This window comes from Adiantum capillus-veneris, chromosome 22 (assembly GCF_014529385.1).
Source record: "Adiantum capillus-veneris isolate H3 chromosome 22, ASM1452938v2, whole genome shotgun sequence".
NCBI lineage: Eukaryota > Viridiplantae > Streptophyta > Polypodiopsida > Polypodiales > Pteridaceae > Adiantum > Adiantum capillus-veneris.
In genome coordinates, this window is record NC_140952.1 from 79,425,566 (window position 1) to 79,444,730 (window position 19,165).

A 19,165-nucleotide genomic window follows, 5' to 3' on the forward strand; every position below is an offset into this window, starting at 1 on the left:
GATAGTTTCCTACAACGTTAATCTCTCCTCCTTTTTCTTCTCTCTCTCTCTCTCTCTCTCTCTCTCTCTCTCTCTCTCTCTCTCTCTATGATCAACCCAACACTACAAAAGAAAGACCCTTTTCAAATATTGCTTCAATAGGTGCATCAACATTGAACCATTTATAGACGTGCTTACTTTTTAGTCATCCCCATGATCTTATGCATGCTCACCTAGAATGGCCATTACTAGAGATTACTTTATGTTCCTGAGAGCCGAGTCTCTGTTGAGATTGGCAAGAATAACAAGATGAAGGCTTTTGCTGAAACAGGTAAGAGTCAAAGTAGCATGCACCTTTTCTTGTAGAACTTGTAATGCTTGTAATTCTCAAGGAAAAAAGAGTATTAGCACCTGGTCTCACTTTGAGGGAGGCAGATTAGCAGGTTTAATGTGAACCTATGACATTATTTTCTACCTCCAACTCTTAAGAAAATATGGTATGGGTTCCACGATTCCTTCCTAAAAGTTGCGCCTCTTTCTGGACTTCCTACATGGAAGGTGATTCACAGAAAACACTCAATATCAAGAGTAACTCTACATTAAAGGAAATTTGTCTCCTTAAAAACCAAATATAAAATGAGCATTATCTCACTACCTCTACAAATGCAAAGCACAAATCCACTCTTAGCAAGACATTCCTTCACGTAATGAATGGACTACTTGTGGATGTTTGCCCATTCCGTGTTTACCCCTTACATTTCACTAGTTTTCTTTATCTTTGTGTAAGTCATCTACAAAAGGGTATAAAAATGAGTGGGGGACTCAGCTCTGATCAACAGCATCAAAAGACCTCAAGAAAGTTGAAGCATAGAGAAACTCTTTGTATGTATACTCCTAGAATGGCAAATAACACATCCTAATGCGAGGAAGGTGAGTGCAGCAACTACATGCCAATCCTTCCACCGATCACACACATGACGAGTGCTTGGGCAGGACAACTTAAGAGTAGACAAAAATGGAAAAAAGTAAGAATTCTCTCTTGTGCCCCAATAGAAGCATAACAACTTGACGTTGTATCCAAAAAGACGACTCCTTGTATCCAAAAAGGATACAACTCGACATTGTATCCAAAAAGACGACTCCTTTGGAAGGCCATAAACTTTCCTATTGAACCGTGCCTCAATGCCTACTCAGTTATTGGTAGTCCCACGTGTGCTTGCTTTAAGATAGGGAGGTACTCTTCTTCACTTACACATAAGCGAAGTTGTTGATCCTTACAAGACACGCTGCTTAGGTCTTTCCAAGGTTGGTGGAGCTTTGAAATCCCGACTGCCATCTGTAATTGATTTCAAGGTGTGTAATGTTGAGCTCTAATACCAGAGAGCAGATGCTTTCAAGACATGCTTGGGAATCCATGGACAGCTTGCCCCCTTCCCTCTGTTTGTCAGTGAACGTGCAGATAATTAAGGATCATCATCATATAAATTGCCCACTTCAGAAAGTAGAACTTGAGGTGGTTTCTTAATGTTCTCAAAGATCTTGAGGTCTTGAGCCCGATTGTTTCTCAAATCCACAAGCTCCAACATCCCTGCAAATAGCAAGATCGGCTTTTAGCACGCTGCCCACAAACCTTCAAAAATCAATGTACCAATGTGGCTATGCATCTCACCTCCTTGCAAGCTTATCAGCTGAAAGGCCACACTTTGTAGACATTGCCTATCAAATAGGTTGCTACTGAGATCAATTACCTTCAAAGAATTCGGTATTGCCACTAGCTTACTAAATAATGCAGCCCCAGCAGATCCGAGACGATTTTCCCTGCCACCAAGAAATTAAATTTAAAGCAATAGAATTATAAAGTAAATCAGAGTGGTCATTTTCAGTCTAATTTACTATTATTCTACAATTTTTTAAAGACAGAGATTATGAAAATGTTGAAATACCTTAAGTTAAAATGGGATAGACTAGGGGCCTCATTTAATGCACTCTGAAGAGCCAGGCAGCCATCTATACCCAGTCCTATGTCTCCTATGTCCAGCCTTTCGACCATGCCATGGTGTAAAAAATTGGCGAGTGAATTAGCCATCAAACTACAAGAAACCCAAAAAACGCTTTACCTTAACACCACATGAAGCCTCAACACATATAAATCATGAAATAATTATATGAAAGAAAAGCCTTTCACCTGCCCAAATAATTATGTGAAAGAGAGAGACTTCGCAGAGGGAGCTTTACAGTGGTGATTAGATCCAAAAGAGAACACACTCCCTTCATAGAGAGATTGCATGCTGACAAACTGAGCTCGGACAGCTTCAGGAGTCCTAAATATGGAAGTAATGCTCTGGAAAAACAGGGATTTATCAGTTATAAAAACGTTGCCCGACGTCGTGTGTAGAATAGCAGTCATGCACACTTCACTGATTACAACTAGCAACAATTTGGAAAAACAGGAATTTATCAGTTGTGAAAATATGGCCCGACTTTGTGTGTAGAATAGCAGTCATGCACACCTCACTGATTACATTTTGAAAAATTGTAAATAAATTTTTGTTTTAATTGTTATTTTATTTTATTTTACATTTGGTTTGGGTTAGAATGTAAGTTGAAAATTTTTGTTGGAAAACAACAGGAAAGCTAATGCAAAAGTGAAGTTGGAAGAGCCAACGACTCTTTAATTAATGATGAAAACATGAGCAATAAATGACACAATGGTTCAAATGTCTCCTCACACATGCATGCCTCCTGTGTTTCAATATAAGATTCGCATGCATGGACTCAAACTCTCACACTCTAATAGGCACCCCCATCCTCAATGCCAAAGCACATCTATGAGACAACAACTCACTTTAGACCCCGGTCACCAAGAGGATTATCACTGAGGTTTAAGAGCTCCAGAAGAGGCATGAAACCGAAGTACGGTAGGAACTCCTCGATATCCTGTGAGCTTATATTGTTGGACCTACACATTCATAACAGTCAGTCAAGCACTTATGCATGTTTGTCAACCCTTAAAAAGGTCGAACTTTAATGAGAACCTTGAAACAAGAAAAACGTGCAATACCTCATGTCCAAAGCTTTCAACGACAATGAAACATTTCTTTGAAACGATTGTGAGCACGATGGTGCTGTTAAGCCCATCAACTGCATCAAGTTAAATTTCTTGATACCTTAGAAACTGCTTATACAAAAAGCGAAACAAGATAATGATATGTTTTGCTGCGTGCACCTCATTCTCTCTGACATGAAAAACAGAAACATGTGACATGCGGATTGGGATCGTCGAAAGCAACTCTGATACCGTCACAAGATCAACTTGATTATCAATAAGCACCAAAGACCGTAAATATCTGCACCACAAATGAGAAACTTAGGCTTTGATAGACACAAATTTGAAGTTGCCTCAACAATATCTGCACCAATGGCTTGCACAAAAGTCACTTAATCATTGACCTCCTAAATGGTAGACCTAATCCCATTTGGTGCATCTCGCAATATACCGCAACAGAACATGATGAAATGTATCTTCGACTACCTTGGTCCTTGCCCTGTTTGCAGACAACTCATCTGTTTCATCACTAAGAAAACCATTCCCAGAAACCTCTCTACTCTTAGTCCAACTGTGATACAAGAATGATATCATTGATGCTGGTTCACCCTGGCCCATCAAGGTCCAGGGTCAAGGGGAATGGGATCAGCACTGTCCATCCAGTGTAGATTACAGTGTAGCGAAAGGTCCCTTGGTGACCTTTCCCAGTAATACTGCGACAGCATGGCGTGTGGCAGGGAGGCCGCGAGCCATTGGTGGGAGCAGTATTAATGGGAAACATCACTAAGGACCTTTCCCAGCCGTAAAGGTTGGGGGAGGGGGGGGAGATCAATAAGCACAAGTGTGCACTGTGCAGTGATCACTTCTGTGCGGTGTGCACCAATCTGGTGTGCTCTGATTGGAGGGCACCGAGCAGAATTCCAGAGGTGCTGAGGTGTTGAGCATCTGATGGTTGTAGGCAAATTTTCCGGCTCAGAAAGTAGAGTAGATGTACTGTGGGGAAGGGCTGCCGCACAACCCCCAACCTTTACGAGCAGGAATATCATGCATTCACCGCTGGATCGCTGACAACTCAGCATGCCAAAAATGTAGCATGCACCTTGCTGGCCTGGATAGCTGAGAAGTCAGCACAGAGAACCCACAGTACATGAGCCTTTGACACATCAGCAAAGGGAAGAAAAAACCAGAACGCACAATCTCTGGACCAGCGATGGCAGGGATGAAGTGTGGCTGAAATGTCAGCATGCAGAAAATAGGCCTGGCCCCCTCCCCTCCCCTGGACTCTTGACGGCCGAAAAAGGACCTCAAGTGTAATAACTGCGACCACGTGGTGACTGGCGGGGAAACGGCACTCTTTCCCTACACCCTGCAACAACAATGTACAAAATTAAACTCTCTCTTTCTTTCATGCTATCCCTTTCCTCATCACCTCCTTGACTCCACACACATCAAATTGCAACCTAGATTCATTGAAACAGAATTTTTCCTTTTTCCAGTATACAGCGAAATTGGATAGACTTGCAACCTTCCCAACAGCAGCAGATCCTATACAAACAAGGGCCCTCACCATTTAAAAGAAGACACTTCAGAGGCTTTTGAAGGGTTTCCTGGGGTTTTATTTTCCACAGAAGATCATCATGCTCATGTTGAGGATAGCACATCATGGTTTAGAAATTTTGGCAGTTGGCTAGCTCCTATGCGAGTTGCCGACGTAAGCTAGGGAAGATTCCAAACTTTTGAGATTTACTTGGCCATGCATATGACTGGTTTAGGGAGGCGCCTGTAGAACCTTCAAAACGCTAGAGATTGAATGTACAGATCCTCAGATAAGAGACTAGTACATACCAAAGCAATCTGGCCATGGTTACCAGGAACACAAAATTGAAACAGGGAACACGGAACAGGAATTGCCATTCCCTGTATCAGGATGCTCACACCTAACACCCAAAATGAGGATGGGACAGGGAGTGGAAAAGGAACGGAGACCTCAAAATGGCCATTCCCTGTAACTATGATTTTGGCTATGATAGGAAGGATGAACGCATTGAAAGAGTGTGGCGCCTCTCTTCAAAGGCAAGGGAGCAGAGGAAAGAGCGCTTCAATTGATAGTTAGTTTATACACCCATTCTTTCAGAAATTGGAGGATCACTTTATACACATTAAATAGAGAGTCGAACTGTTTAGTCAGTCACTCTCTCCTCAAGGGCAAAGAAGCAGAGAAGAGGCCGAAATAATAGTTGGTTCACGCACCCTCTCTTTGGAAGGATGACGATTGGCTATCTGTATCTTCCATGTTCACCACTCATTGATGATTTGCACATCCTATCCTATTTGTTTTTGTGGTTTTGCATGTAAGGTTAAATATAGAGAGACAATATTTCTCCAACAAAAAACAGGGAAAACGGTTATAACATCATTCATGGGCTTGTTATGATCTCAAGTGTACATGCTGAACTTTTTGTTATTTTACGAAAGTAACCTGCAACATGAGTAAACAGCAATACAAGCTTGTATGCCAGCAACCACACATGACACAGAAAATACACATTTTGCTTTAGAATATAACCTTGATCCTTAAGAATTCTTAACTGCATCTGTCTAATTGTCCACCATAAAGGACGCTGGATGCAAACAAGGAAGTTGGCATCCTCAGTATGATTGAGAAAAGGGAAAATCACGTCCACTCAAAAATTGACAAGTTTGTTCTTACAGGTGCTGAATTTAGTGGTTACACTACAGAAAGCTTTTTGTGAAAAAGAATTTGAGACACAGGATAAGAAAACAAATTGTGCATAGAAGCGAAGGTACAAGTGGTGAATCATCACCTGCAAGCATGCAAGAAACACATGAATGGTGAAGAATTTGACCGCCTTGTTAACAAGGTTCTCGATGAGTGGACAAAAAGATGCTGCAACAAACAATGGTCTTCCCCATCTGCCTTAAGAGAACCACAAATTTTGAGGAGTCCGTCCTCAGAATATCTGCAATTTTGAAATTCCAGAATGTGCAGCCTTCCTCTGTTTTGGCTCAAGAGCAAACACAGGCATTCAACCTGATGAAAGTCCAGGAATGACTATGTCACCAACAACCACTTGCAAACAAAAGCAGAAAGGATGCTTGCAAAAATCCTCTCACCTGGATTACATTATCGACATGGGAACAGACAATATGTTGCAAATCCGTGCAGGAATTCAACAGAATCTGTCACAAAACTAATTTTTGAAATGAAATAAGCTGTCAATTTCCTTTTTGTAGCTGTTTTGTTACCAACAAAACTGCTTTGCGAATGTGTAGAATCATTGCTAAAGGAAGCCATATCAGTTTGTAACCCTACCTTTTGATTTCTACAATGTGTTAGTGGGTTAATAGATGACACTTTCTCCTCCCACTGCAGTTGCAGACTAAGTAACAATGCGAAATGGTGTTAAAGCTAGTCTTACAACTTAAAACCCTAAAGATGTTATTACTGACCCTTGCTCTCCTAATATTTAACACCATCAGAACTGGCTAATGGTCATCAACATCTATGCAACAATTACAAAAAGGCCCAATATTTCAAACCTCACTTACACTAAGCTCCATTGTGCAAAGAGCTCCGCGTAGACGCAAGTACCTACACATGCCACATGGGTTAGAAAGTTTGAAATTGTCCTGAGACTACTATAACAAATTCATGGAGAGTAGTGATATCCTTTTTCTAGGCGCATTGTCCAATAATAGAAAACACATTTGTGCAGAATTTCGTTGAGACAATGGCATTTGTGCAGGATTCATCAAATATTGAAGAGCTTGTCAAGCTCAGGCTGTCTATTCTCAATGCAATCAATCTGCTACAGCCTCTCCTTTCTACTTTTTGTGCAAAAAAAAAGAGTCTGTGTCACTGAGTTCAAAAAGACACCTAGAGATGCTCTAGAATGAGGCATGAGGCTACCCTGGGAATACACAATGCTTCAGATACAAAAGCAGGCCCAAAGCCGTAAAACTGATCGGACTAGAGAGCAGGATCCAACCAGAAATGAATGGCCCAAGGCCAACAAAACTGAAAAGAAAAAAGAGAAGGAGAAAACTTCATTGCCCTGGTAACCTAGTGGAGGAGAAGAAAAGACTTCCAGCAGTTTCTGAACAGCACTGCTACCTGCAGTGTGCACTGAAGGACTTCCCAACAAGCCCAGCAGGAGGTATCTTAAGATTCTCTCTCTTTTTTTCTTTTTGCACAGAAAAGAGGTTATATTCTATGACTTGAATATCCTTTCAAGACAAACCACATGGTGCCAATCCTGCGATGCAAGCACAAAGCTGTAATACCTTGGGGCGCTCACTATACATAGACTACTATAACATGTGCATTCAATAATTATAATGAAAAACCCTTGTCTATAACTTTTCCAAGTTTAACTCACGGACCTCCAATGGCCAGAAAACTCTGTCACAAACTGATGGCATTGCATGACTCTCCTGACCAGATGAGATGAGCAAGGGCAGAACAAGAGCCACACCAAATCAAGAGACCCAAGTCTGACTGCGGGCGGGCGTGCGTGAATCCCGGCACGACTCACATCAAGATTCGGAGTGCAAAATGTGGATGATATGGCAGGCCATACGGTGAAGGCGTGGCAGCTAGTCCCACATTGCTTTTTGGCCTTAACTTGCAGAGCTTTTTGAGCGCTAGCTTTTGTGACAGTTGCTTTTGGGGCGCAGTGCCTTTAAATATGTACTGGAGGTACTACAGAGTGTGCAACAAGCTCGCTGCTGCTCCCACTAGCCCTGCGCACGCGTCCCCTTTGCCCTGTACCTGCCTTCCCCCCACCATCTCTCTCTCTCTCTCTCTCTCTCTCTCTCTCTCTCTCTCTCTCTCTCTCTCTCTCTCTCTCTCTCTCTCTCTCTCAGGGCCGCGCGAGGGCCGTACGCACACACACTCTCTCTGCAATCTCTTCTACGAGTAGAAGGACTTCCTCACCGTAATACCCTACCCCACATTTTTGGCTCGGGTTCGATGGATCCGCCTACCGAAGGGGAAGGGCCGGGTGTAGATAGCTACACCACCCCCCAAAAAAACAACAGCTACATTTAAACGGAGAAACAGAGATACAATACTATCACCAGGATCCTTACGAGTGGGGAAATCCTCCTGGATACATGATGAGCTAATGATGGAGAAGGTCCAGGTGATGCTCAAATCAGAGCTAAACTATATGAGGGATGACATCAGGAAGGAAATGTACGCGAACGCTGAGAGCTACAAGAACTCCATGTATGGAGACATGATAAGAGAACTAAGGAGAGAGATCCGGGGGATACAGAATGAGGAGATTCATAACTTGAAAACGGAATTACGAAACCTAATTAAGGCCGAAGTAAATGTAACAGAATGCGTTACACAAAAGAAAATCAATGAGGCAGTAGCAAGTTTTGAAGCATGGAGAACAAATATGGAAATGCAAATGGGGGAAAAAGATGCAATAATCGAGGAGCTAAAAGGAGAACTTGCGGCTTGCAAATCTACAACTAAGGAGAAGGGAGACGACCAACCTTCGGTGCTGAAGAAGCTCGAGGACATGAAGGATCATATGAAAGCTCTACGGGAAGGAGATGAACAGAAATCGAAAACGGCATCTTCATGGGCGGAACGTCTTTGTAAGACACAAGAAAAGGTTGATGAAGCAGAGAAATGGATTGAACATGCGAAGAAAGGGAAGGCCCAGATGCCCGATACCACACCTACCTCCACCATTATTAATATGACCATTGAGGAAGAGTAGAAAAGGAAGAATCGGGCTCTACATGTGCGGGTCACAGGAGTCCAAGACAAAGAGAATGTAGATGAAGAAGTGAAGGAACTGCTACAACGTATGGGCATCACAGAGCCCACTCACACAAGTGCATGGAGAGTGGGCAAGAAAGGAATCGATGTGAAGGGAAACGTAAAGGATAGGGCACTTATTCTCCGCTTCCCGAATATAGAAATAAGGAAAGAATTTCTAAAGAAGAGGCCAACTCTTAAGAAAACCGGTATTTTCCTGGGAGATGACCTTACATTGGCAGAAGTGGCACACATGCAAGAGTTGATGCCAGAGATCAGGGCAACAAGAGAAAAGGGGAAAATCGCCTTTTATAGAGGAGGGAAAGTAGTGGTTTTGGAAAAGCGCTCCGCATGACGGTGCGAGACCTATGGGGCGACGCTCCGGATAGCGCCGTGGAATTGTAATGGATCATATAGGCTAGATGTAGGTGCCTTTGAAGACAGCTTTAGGGACAGAGACATAGTTTTCTACTCAGAGACACACCAGATACCGGGACAGCGTATGCCACATGTGAAGGGTTATTTATGGGAAACAGCTGGTCGACCAGACAAAAGATCTCTACGGGGTAGCTGGGGTTCAGGAGGAGTAGCGGTCTTATTTAAAGAAGAGCTGAAACCAGTACTACAGATCATCAGGAAAGATGAACAAGCAAGGTATATGTGGGTGAGAATGAGAGCCGAGACAGGTAGATTTCTATATATCGTTGTATGCTACTTCCCTCCAAGTACATCAGTCTACTCCTCACCTAAAGGACAGTCCCCTTTCTCCATATTGAGTAATGACACATGGGAGTTTTCTAGAGATGGAGACATCGTTCTCTTAGGAGACTTTAATGCTAGAACGGCCAACTCTCAAGCAATATTCTATGATACCTCTGAGGAAATGCTCAGAGAAGTGGATTTATCACAGAGGGGGCTTACTAGAAACTCACAGGATAAAGAACACACTGAATATGGTAGACATCTCATGGAGATGGCAACTACACATGGTTTGGCCATACTTAATGGTCTAGAGAATTTCCCTTTATCTGGGGGATTCACATGCTTCCCGCACAGGCATGGGGCCAGCACAGTGGATTATGTCATGACTTCACCAAGCTTTCTTTCTAGTATCGAGGACTTTACGGTGGGACCCAGACCAGTTGGAATTGTAGTGGATCATGCTCTCTTGACCTTATCAATCTCCTTCCAATACAATGCCTCTCAAGTACCAAGGAAGAAGACACACACAAGATATACTTTCACACCAGAGACTGATTCAGTCTATGTGGCAAACATCTATAATAGGATGTGGGCAGCCGAGCCAGTATATACTGTAGAGGAGATTACTTCTCAATTAACAGAGATACTACATGGAGCAGCACAAGAGGCATACCCACATACTCAACCTGATCTGAAGAGAGGATCTGGGAACATGCCCCAGAACAGTTGGTATGACGAGGAATGCAGAGAGACGAGAACCCAGGTACAGAAAGAGCTTACACTTGGGATCATCACATATAAGCAGTCTCGGATTGCTCTTCGGCGTATAGTACGTCGCAAGAAAAAGGCATTTTTAGCCAAATTGGAGAAGGATTTATATCAGCTTTTCTTGAGTCAGGACTCACATGAGGCCTGGCGCTTATTTCACGAGCACTCACCCCCTCCGACGATTACTTCTCCTGAGATTTGGGGTCAATATGTAACATCATTATATATGGTATCTGGACAACCTCCACTACCAGATCCGCTAGAGCCATGCCTTGCTACTAGTACTTTCTTTACTACGGAAATGGTGGAAAAAGCCATTGATAAGATGAAGACAAGAAGAGCATATGATCATGAGGGTCTAGTAGCAGAACATTTGATTCATGCAAGGGATCTACTTTCAGAAGTCCTTGCCCGTCTGTTTAATCGAGTCATGTGTGAAGGATTACCTGAATCTTGGAAATTATCTACTATCGTACCTATTTTCAAGTTAGGGGATCCTATGATACCCGGGAACTACCATACCATTATGGTGGGCCACACATTGACCCGACTGTACGCATCCATTCTGGAACAAAAACTGAGTAAATGGGCAGAGAATGAGGGCATAAGGGCAACAGGACAAGCTGGATTCAGGAGGGGTTATTCCACTCTAGATCATATTCTTACGCTCAAAGCCATTATTGAGGAAGGAAGAGCAAGCGGGAGAAGGATGTATTGTTGCTTTGTGGATTTTCGGAAAGCTTTTGATACAGTACCAAGGGCCAGATTGATGCGCAGGATGCAAGAGTTAGGGGTCCCCAAAGAGATTATCTGGGGGATCATGGCCTTATAAGGGTCACTAACTGGTTATGTACGTACCCCAGAAGGGGATTCCGACATTGTTCATTCCACCGTTGGAGTAAAGCAGGGATGCCCATTGTCCCCTACTTTATTTGGTATGTATATAGATGAGGTATCAGATTACATTGATAGGGAGGGTGACGGAGGTGCTCAACTTGCAGGGTCATGGATCCCTTTGTTGTTGTATGCAGATGATATTGTATTGATAGCAGAATCACCAGATGGAATGCAGAGGCAGCTAGACGCATTACATAAATTCGCGGAGGAAAGCGGACTGTCGGTGAATTTGGGTAAAACCAAAGTTATGATGTTTAACACCACACCGCAATGGGTTAGGAGATCAGTACCTACATTTGCATATGGCCAGGATACAGTAGAGTACACAGATGCATACACATACCTTGGTGTGGTATTTGCAGGATCGAAGTTTACTCTTAAGAAAGCAGCAGAGGCTAGATTGTCCAGAGCCTCTGCGGCCTTGGGAGGGTTGGAGAGGATGTGTTCACAAGTGCAATTTCAGGAACCACGAACAAAACTTTGGCTCTTTGATACAGTGGTGGCTTCGGCTATGCTTTATGAGGTCCATATTTGGGGACCATCTGTAGATCAGGATAATTGGAAGCCAATGGAGAGACCTTTGGTATCTATGATTTCCCGAATGATTAGAGCCAAGGCCTCCGTACCACACGCGATTATCCGAGCGGAACTAGCTGCCCCTCCGATAGATATTGAAGCTCTTACCAAATCAGTGTCCTTTATACATGGTTTGTGGGATACAAATAATTGCCGCTATACTAGATTGGCCCTCGAATCCTCTCTCGACAGTTAGCAATGAAAGGGGATACATCATGCTGGTATGCGCAACTGTCTTCGTGGTTTCAGAGACAGGGGTTCAGTATGGAAAGATTACCCCCCTACCAATACTCTCTTGAGGCTCCATCACTGGCAATTACACGAACGGAGATAAATAAAATCATCCGTCAGGATCTTATACAGTTGGATACTAAGAGGACATGGGTAGACCCTACACAAGAATTCGGCACGAAGATGGCCGACTACAAAGAAAACTTCCTACAACTATCTGAAGATGGATTTGTGACTCGCCCAAGCTACATGGATACCCACCTGTCTCATGGTTTGAGATGTGCTATTGGTCAGATTCGTACATCCTCACACCAGCTCGAAATTGAATTTGGCAGATTTAGGGGAATCCCACCTAACAGCAAAATTTACAAGTTATGCGGAATGGAGCCGGAGACAGAATTACACTACATATGCCATTGCACCGTATACTATGAGATGCGTGGGCGTTTCCATTGCCTATTTAAAGAAGGCTTTGGACCTCTAGATAGAGTCATGCAATACCAAGATCAAAGATGCTTAGGCTTGTACCTACTGGAAATACATCGGCACAGGGATAATCTAATGAGAAGACAAAGTGCACTACAGCCTCAGAGGCAGATCACAGATTTCTTCGGATCGAGAGAAGAAGGAGGGGAAGGAGAAGCAAGAGACCAGCAGCCAGCGCAAAGGAGTACCCACATCCATACCAAAGGCACCCTCATTGACAGGGCGATTGAGCTTAGGAAATCGAGACGACCACGACCGAGATGCAGAAGCACACTCACCGGAGGAGACTACAACAAAGGATTAGAAGCATTCTAGCCAAACACCCAGAATGCTCCTAAGCAGTTTATTTAATACTTTGTATTTAGTTTTTCACATTTATTTTGACACTTTTCACACTTAGTACTTTAGTACTAAGGTACCCAGACTTTGTAACAAATTCAACACTTTTGTATCAGTTTGGTCTCATAGGTCATTCTAGCCTTTTTGAAGACGTTAATATAACATTTCATTTCTCCTGCCCCCCTCCTCCCTAGTGCTGCACGCCAGCCTCAGCTACGCGGTGCCCCAGCCTGCATGCTGCCCAGCTTGTGCGGTGTTCCAATCCCATCCGCCCCCCCGACCCCTCTGCTCGCCAGTAAAACCCCCCCCCCATCCCCGATTGCTTGTGAGTTAGTTCTCAGCACACCAGCATTCGTGCAAGCACCTCTGCCTTTCGCCTTCACCCTCTTCTTTTATCAGCAGCACACACAAAATGGCGGCCCTTGCTCCACCTCAGAGGGACTCTACAGAAGCCCCCTTGCTCGACACCGCGGGGCCGACCCTCCGACTTGTGGTCAGCTGCCTACGGTGTGTCCGCCCAATCGAGAAGATGATTTTTATGTTGCCATGACAATAGGTATGGTGGCTATTGGAGCAATATTGCTGCAGAAGGTGGGAAGAAGCTATAAGCCTATTTAGTTTGAAAGCAGAGTAATAAGCCTTGGAGAGGTGACCTACACCGAAGCGGAGCAGTGGGTCATGGCCTTGGTTTTTGCTTGCAGAAAGTTCAAAGTGTATCTCATTGCACAGAAGTTGTCACAAACAGGAGGCATAACAATATAAAATACACTCGGATAAATAGAATTTATCACTTAATTACTGAAGCCAAAGAATATAGAGAGAAATAGATAGAGAGAGATATAGAGTGAGAAGATCGACACAGTACTGGGGACCAGAAGATGGGCTGGTCCCCCCCCCGTAATAGTATCTATATTACTGAGGAGAAGTCTATACAAGCACTTGAACCGAACATATTACCATGTTCGTTCTAGAATAAGACTCGATGGTTCCTGGAAGCCTCAGCTTCCAATTCCTAGGGCAAAACCCTATTCCAAGGGACTTCCATTCCTTATTCCAAATCCTCAAGAATCAAGGTTCTCGCCTCTCGATCTCACCTTCCAGACTCAGGGCATAGCATCCTTGCAAGTCTTTTTCCGACTCGGTTTCCAGAGTCTTCTTCCTGTAGAACAACTCTGCTTTCCCGGACACAGAGTCCTTACTTGGGAATCCCAACTTCCGGGTCACAACTTGAGAGACCATCTCTCTCCGATCCGTGGATCTACTTCCCAAACTCGGGTACGAAACCCTTGGGCTGATCTGGCTCTAATTCCTCAGAGCGCTTTTCTCCTGCAGAGGCTCATGCCTGCCTCTGCTCCTACTCCCTCACTAAGAGGAAGTACACCTGCAAACAAATACAGTTAGTTCATAACATGAAAATCGTTACCTTCAAAGTCTCGACGCTCGAAACGCAACTCAATTCTCGAAAAGCAATTCCCCGTAAGAGATTTCTACATAGAAAATCCTCTCTTCCAATCCTACACACAAAAGAGGTGTGTTCTCGGGTTCCTTCTCGTAAATCAGCCCCATCTACGACGTTTATGGGCTGAAAACAGGGAAAAACAGCAGCTTGTCGCAATGGAAACATGCTCCGTAGGCACTTCTTCGCGAGGGAACTCGCGCACTAAGCTTGGCGACATCTGGTACACTTGGGGCAGCCATGGGCATGACCGGCAACGTCTTCTTTGCGGATGAAATCTGCAGCAGCATCTCCTTCTTGCAAAAACCGATCCCCTGCTCTGAGTGAGAGCCTATGATGCGCTTATAGCTCTTGGCCACGGCACGAATAGCTGCTCGCGTAGAGATTGCGGCCGGTTTTTTCGTTGTTCTGCCAGAAAAAGGGAGAGAGAAAACATTGGCTGATCTGTTGCCTTATTTATCAGATGGCTGCCCACTTATTAAGTGGACGGCCGGCGTATTTGAAAAACAATCTGAATCTGCCCAAAAACTCAATAAAACCTTATAAGTTAAAAACAATGCTTTCATAGCACTTTCAAGGCGTCCCTGGATGCAATCACATGCACAGTTGCAATGCAGACATAGACTTCCTCGCGAGAAAGCATCTACTTTCCCGAAAAGCAATCCCGCTTTCTCAAAAAGCATCTGTTTTTCCTCTGAACCAATCTTCATTCAAGTGCTTGCTTTTCCTTGTGCACAATTCTAACACAGTTCGGAATTTCCTCTTGACTATGGATATCCCCTTTCCAATGCACCCATCACCCACCTTGTAACGCATCAAGAATATCCATTACCTAGTCCTTTCCCACCGAACTTACGGTACAATCTCCTTCGCGATGCTCTATGTCACACGTCCCATGACGCATCAGAGATGTCCGTTCCCGAATGGTCGAATACTTCTTTCCGATGCTCCCTGTCACCCATCCGATGTGACGCATCAAAAGTACCCGTTCCTAGTGGCCTTACAGATATTCCCTTTCACATTGCTCCCGTCATTACTCTGAATGACGCGCTAGGAATACCTTATACTCGGATGTCTCCACTGAGAAAAACCATCTCACTTAAAATTCCATTAACTCATTTATAATTATTTTCCTGGTGTTTCAAGCGAGAAAACCCTCTCGCTTGTAAATCCAATAATTCATTTAGAATTATTCTTTTGTCAAGTAAAGCTAATTTAGCAACAAAAGTTTCATGTGTTGACGACTAACAATTTATTGCTTTAAGTGGTGTTGCACTAAGCAAGCGAGCTTGATGGCCGAGATGAAACGCTTGCAAGCCACCTCGGTTATCTGCAAGATCATTGGTACTCAACCCAACCGTGGTGAGGTTCAAGATTTGCTTCAAGCCGGCCCCTTTCCAATGTGGGCAAGATCACTAATGTTCAGATGCTCGAGAGAAGATATTACCAGATAGAGTTTGAGTCTCCAGAGATGACGGCCAAGGTGATATCGATGAGCCCGCTCGGCCTCTAAGCAGCTCGAGCTTACTTCAAACGATGGCACCATGGTTTCGACCCGACTACAGTTGTGCTTGAGGAGGAGGCCGACTTGCCTATTTCGGTTTGCTTCCCAAGCCTGAGGAGGGAGTACCTCCCTTTACTCCCCAGGACCGGTTCCATGTTCGGGACAGTTCTGGAGGCACCGCACACTGCAGCTTCAGTTGTGGCCAAGGCCGCAGGTTTGCCTACTGTGCGGGTTCTTGCTCGAGACACACACCCTCTCAAAGATGATACTCGTGCCTCGGGTGAGTGGCAGTTGGATCAGACAGAGTGTGGAGTATTCGGATCTCTCTAACCAGAGCTTCATTTGCAAACAGATGGGCCACTTAGCGAAGGCCTGTCCTCGCAGGAGATCTCGACTCACAGCGCCTATGCAGCCTCCCAAGGCTGAGCAGGCCCAACAGACAGATACCCAGGACACACAAGCTGGTACCTCGTCAGAGCCCAGAAATTAGCCAGCTAATGCCTGGTGACACGTACCCGGCCGCCGTCAACAAGGACGGGCTCCCCACACTGTCCCCCGTCCTCCTGCAGCTCAACAGCAGTGGGTTCCGACAGGGAACAGTTCTGACCCCCTGCAGCAGGAGTCCTCTGAGGAGGCTCCCTCTACCGCACCTCCTCCTCCTCCCTCCCGTTCCTCCCCCACCTTCTCCTCTAGTTGCTCCTCTCTCCCCGATGGGGCATACACGCTCATCTCCCGATCTCACTCCTCCTCCTCTCCTCAGACACAGGGGACTGGACACACATCCGCAGAGAGACGGTCTCTGGGTATTGCTTTTTGCTACAAGTCGCATGGCTTGAGCGGGACAACCCCACCTGAGGACACCTCTTCTGGTCCAAACCTCTCCTTTTGCAGCAGTTCCTGATGGTTTGAACAGCTTCGACATTCGCAGACGATGGGACTTCTTCGGCTACAGCTTCACACGCTTCCTTGGTGACCCATCTTCCGACCTGGAGAAAGCTTGTTTTCAAGTTCACGGCCTCCTTTTAGCAGCTCGAGACACTGAGGCTCTAAATACAGTGGTGGGTTTCTCCTTCCCGTTGTGCAGCAGGGACCATATAGAGTGGACCCTACACACAGTTCTTGACTCGCTCCAGGTCCATGCCATTGAGTTCTCGCACCACACAAGGGATTTGGGGGTGACAGACTTGTTACAGACACTTTGGCCTTTAACCAACTTTAGCGTGACGCCGCCAAATGCAGCAGGTTGCAGGCACATTGTGGATTCATACATGAGGACTCTTGGACAAAGGAGGTGGCCTTACGGATTGCACGCTCAGCTTGGGCCTGGGTGGGATAGTCACCTCAATGGCGTCTGTCTAGAGCTCGGATGCGGATTACTCCCCATCCAAGCGATCTCAAACATAGCGAGGTTGGATGTTGCTACAGCATCTCTTCTCTCTCACTGACTCCATGAGGATCATCTCATGGAATGTGCAAGGATTAGGAGGGCCCGAGTTTCAACGTCAAAGGGGTCGGTTGCTGTCACGGGGACGTGGCAACTATTAACTGTCACGAGGACGTGGCAACTGCTAACCTTAGTTGTTGGTTTCTTTCCAATGATTTTTGTTTTATTTTTAGACCCTCTTTTTGAAGTTGCAAATGGTCAGACATTGTATGGCCAATGTGAATGGTGGTCGGCACTGGAACTCCTATAGTAAAAGGATGTCTAGGCTCAGTTCAAGATCATGTAGGTCCCCCCGTCACATTTAGCAAGTTGGTGGATACTAGGAAGTGAACTCAATAAAGGCACAATGACAAGGTGGGGTCACCAAGAGAAAATCACCCGGGAACTGGGCTACATTGCATTTTTGGACATGGTCCTAGTGGTGAAAGATGGTCAGATGACCAGTGAGAGTCCAATGGAAGCATCTCCTAAAATTTAGAGAACTGCTATTTTGGGCCATGAAATCTGTTCGCATCATTAGCTTCGGAATGACAAGAGGAACGTTTCATTACTCTGCCACTAAGTCAACTGAGCAACCGGTTGAGATATTTTTAGACCAAAAGGTCCAAAGCGGGGAATTAATGCATGAGTGCCACTTGGCACATTTTTGTTCATTTTCTAACTTAAGAGAGAGAGAGAAGCATAAAAACAAAACGTGGGCTGCATTTTCAATCGTATGGTGGATTGTTGCAGTACCAAGGCTACTGTGTGCTTGCCTACCCTCTATGTACAATGAAGTGAAAGAACTGAAGCCTTGCACAGCATTCACTGCTCTCTCTCTCTCCCCTCCGTGCAGTTATGTGATGCCCCACAAGAGGGCTCTTCATTTGACCTATGTACAGTTGTGTGGGTTCATGCCCCATTGCCGAGGCAAGAGCCTCTTGCACAGGTAATGGATTAGCTAGTTGTTAATCCCCCGCAGGTAAAGGTGAACTCGATAGGTTTCACGTGAGAAATCTCGTCCGATTCAAAAGGCAAGTAGCCCTACAGGTGCGGGAGCTCTAGGACTTGCTACGGATGCGACCGGCTCACGAAACGGAGCCCAAAACAGGGAAATACAGCCTACTGTGTATTTTTGCAGGTTTAAGGTTTCGGCCCTAAACGATCCCTAATCGATCGAGCTAATTATGCTCCAGTTTGGTCAGAACATTGGGTTTTTACGCATGTTTTTAAGTTAAAAGGTTTAAAAACTCATAAACTCAATGGCCAAACAATATGAACGCGGCCAAATATTATAAACATTAAAAAAAGAACTCAACCAGCGTGAGAAAACTCTAGCAGCCAACGTTTCCTATTTGCTCTCTCTCTCTCTCTCTCTCTCTCTCTCTCTCTCTCTCTCTCTCTCTCTCTCTCTCTCTCTCTGCGCCGCCAGATAGCCAGGAAACGCAAATGAGGGGCATAAAAACAGGTAGCGCTAGTATTTGGGAGCTTTGGCTACAACAATTTCCACCCGTGCAGAGTCCTCTCTCTCTCTCTCTCTCTCTCTCTCTCTCTCTCTCTCTCTCTCTCTCTCTCTCTCTCTCTCTCTCTCTCTCTCTCTCTCTCTCTCTCTCTCTCTCTCTCTCTCTCTCTCTCTCTCTCTCTCTCTCTCTCTCTCTCTCTCTCTCTCTCTCTCTCTCTCTCTCAGAGAGCGGCTCGTACTGCTGCAGCACTTCATTGGCAGGAGGAGTGTCTCACAGCTGAGTTCCTATCAGGTTTTTGGAAGCAGTTGTTAACCACCTGTTCGTGGACAGAAGGAAGTTGTCTTGGAGCCCCAACTGACTCCGCAACATGAGAATGCTCCAGGCCCTGCTGAGACGCACAACGGACCTAGGCTTGAGCCTCAACATGCTCTACTGCATGAGACAATTGCCTTGTCTGTTGTGACACTGGTAGCGAAATTCCATAAACCTAGGGTT

The 19,165-nt window shown here is 45.0% G+C and overlaps 1 protein-coding gene across 4 annotated transcripts in view; it reads right to left on the bottom strand.

Annotated features, from left to right (window-relative positions):
- Window positions 1-843: 843 nt before the first annotated feature.
- The window catches only part of LOC147429649 (RNI-like superfamily protein), a 120,547-nt gene continuing 102,225 nt past the window's right edge, over window positions 844-19,165 (bottom strand). For 2 of the 4 annotated variants that reach the window (XM_086495914.1, XM_086495912.1), the window contains 10 exons: window positions 6,596-6,638; window positions 6,161-6,226; window positions 5,851-6,077; window positions 3,206-3,326; window positions 3,041-3,120; window positions 2,825-2,938; window positions 2,165-2,320; window positions 1,923-2,069; window positions 1,649-1,797; window positions 844-1,567 (listed from right to left, as the gene is read on the bottom strand). In XM_086495914.1, the coding sequence (XP_086352040.1) occupies window positions 1,443-1,567; window positions 1,649-1,797; window positions 1,923-2,069; window positions 2,165-2,320; window positions 2,825-2,938; window positions 3,041-3,120; window positions 3,206-3,326; window positions 5,851-6,077; window positions 6,161-6,226; window positions 6,596-6,638 (1,228 nt within the window). In that variant the 3' untranslated portion in view covers window positions 844-1,442. The remainder of the gene's footprint in view (window positions 1,568-1,648; window positions 1,798-1,922; window positions 2,070-2,164; window positions 2,321-2,824; window positions 2,939-3,040; window positions 3,121-3,205; window positions 3,327-5,850; window positions 6,078-6,160; window positions 6,227-6,595; window positions 6,639-19,165) is intronic. The other 2 variants (XM_086495913.1, XM_086495915.1) reach the window with 2 other exon arrangements.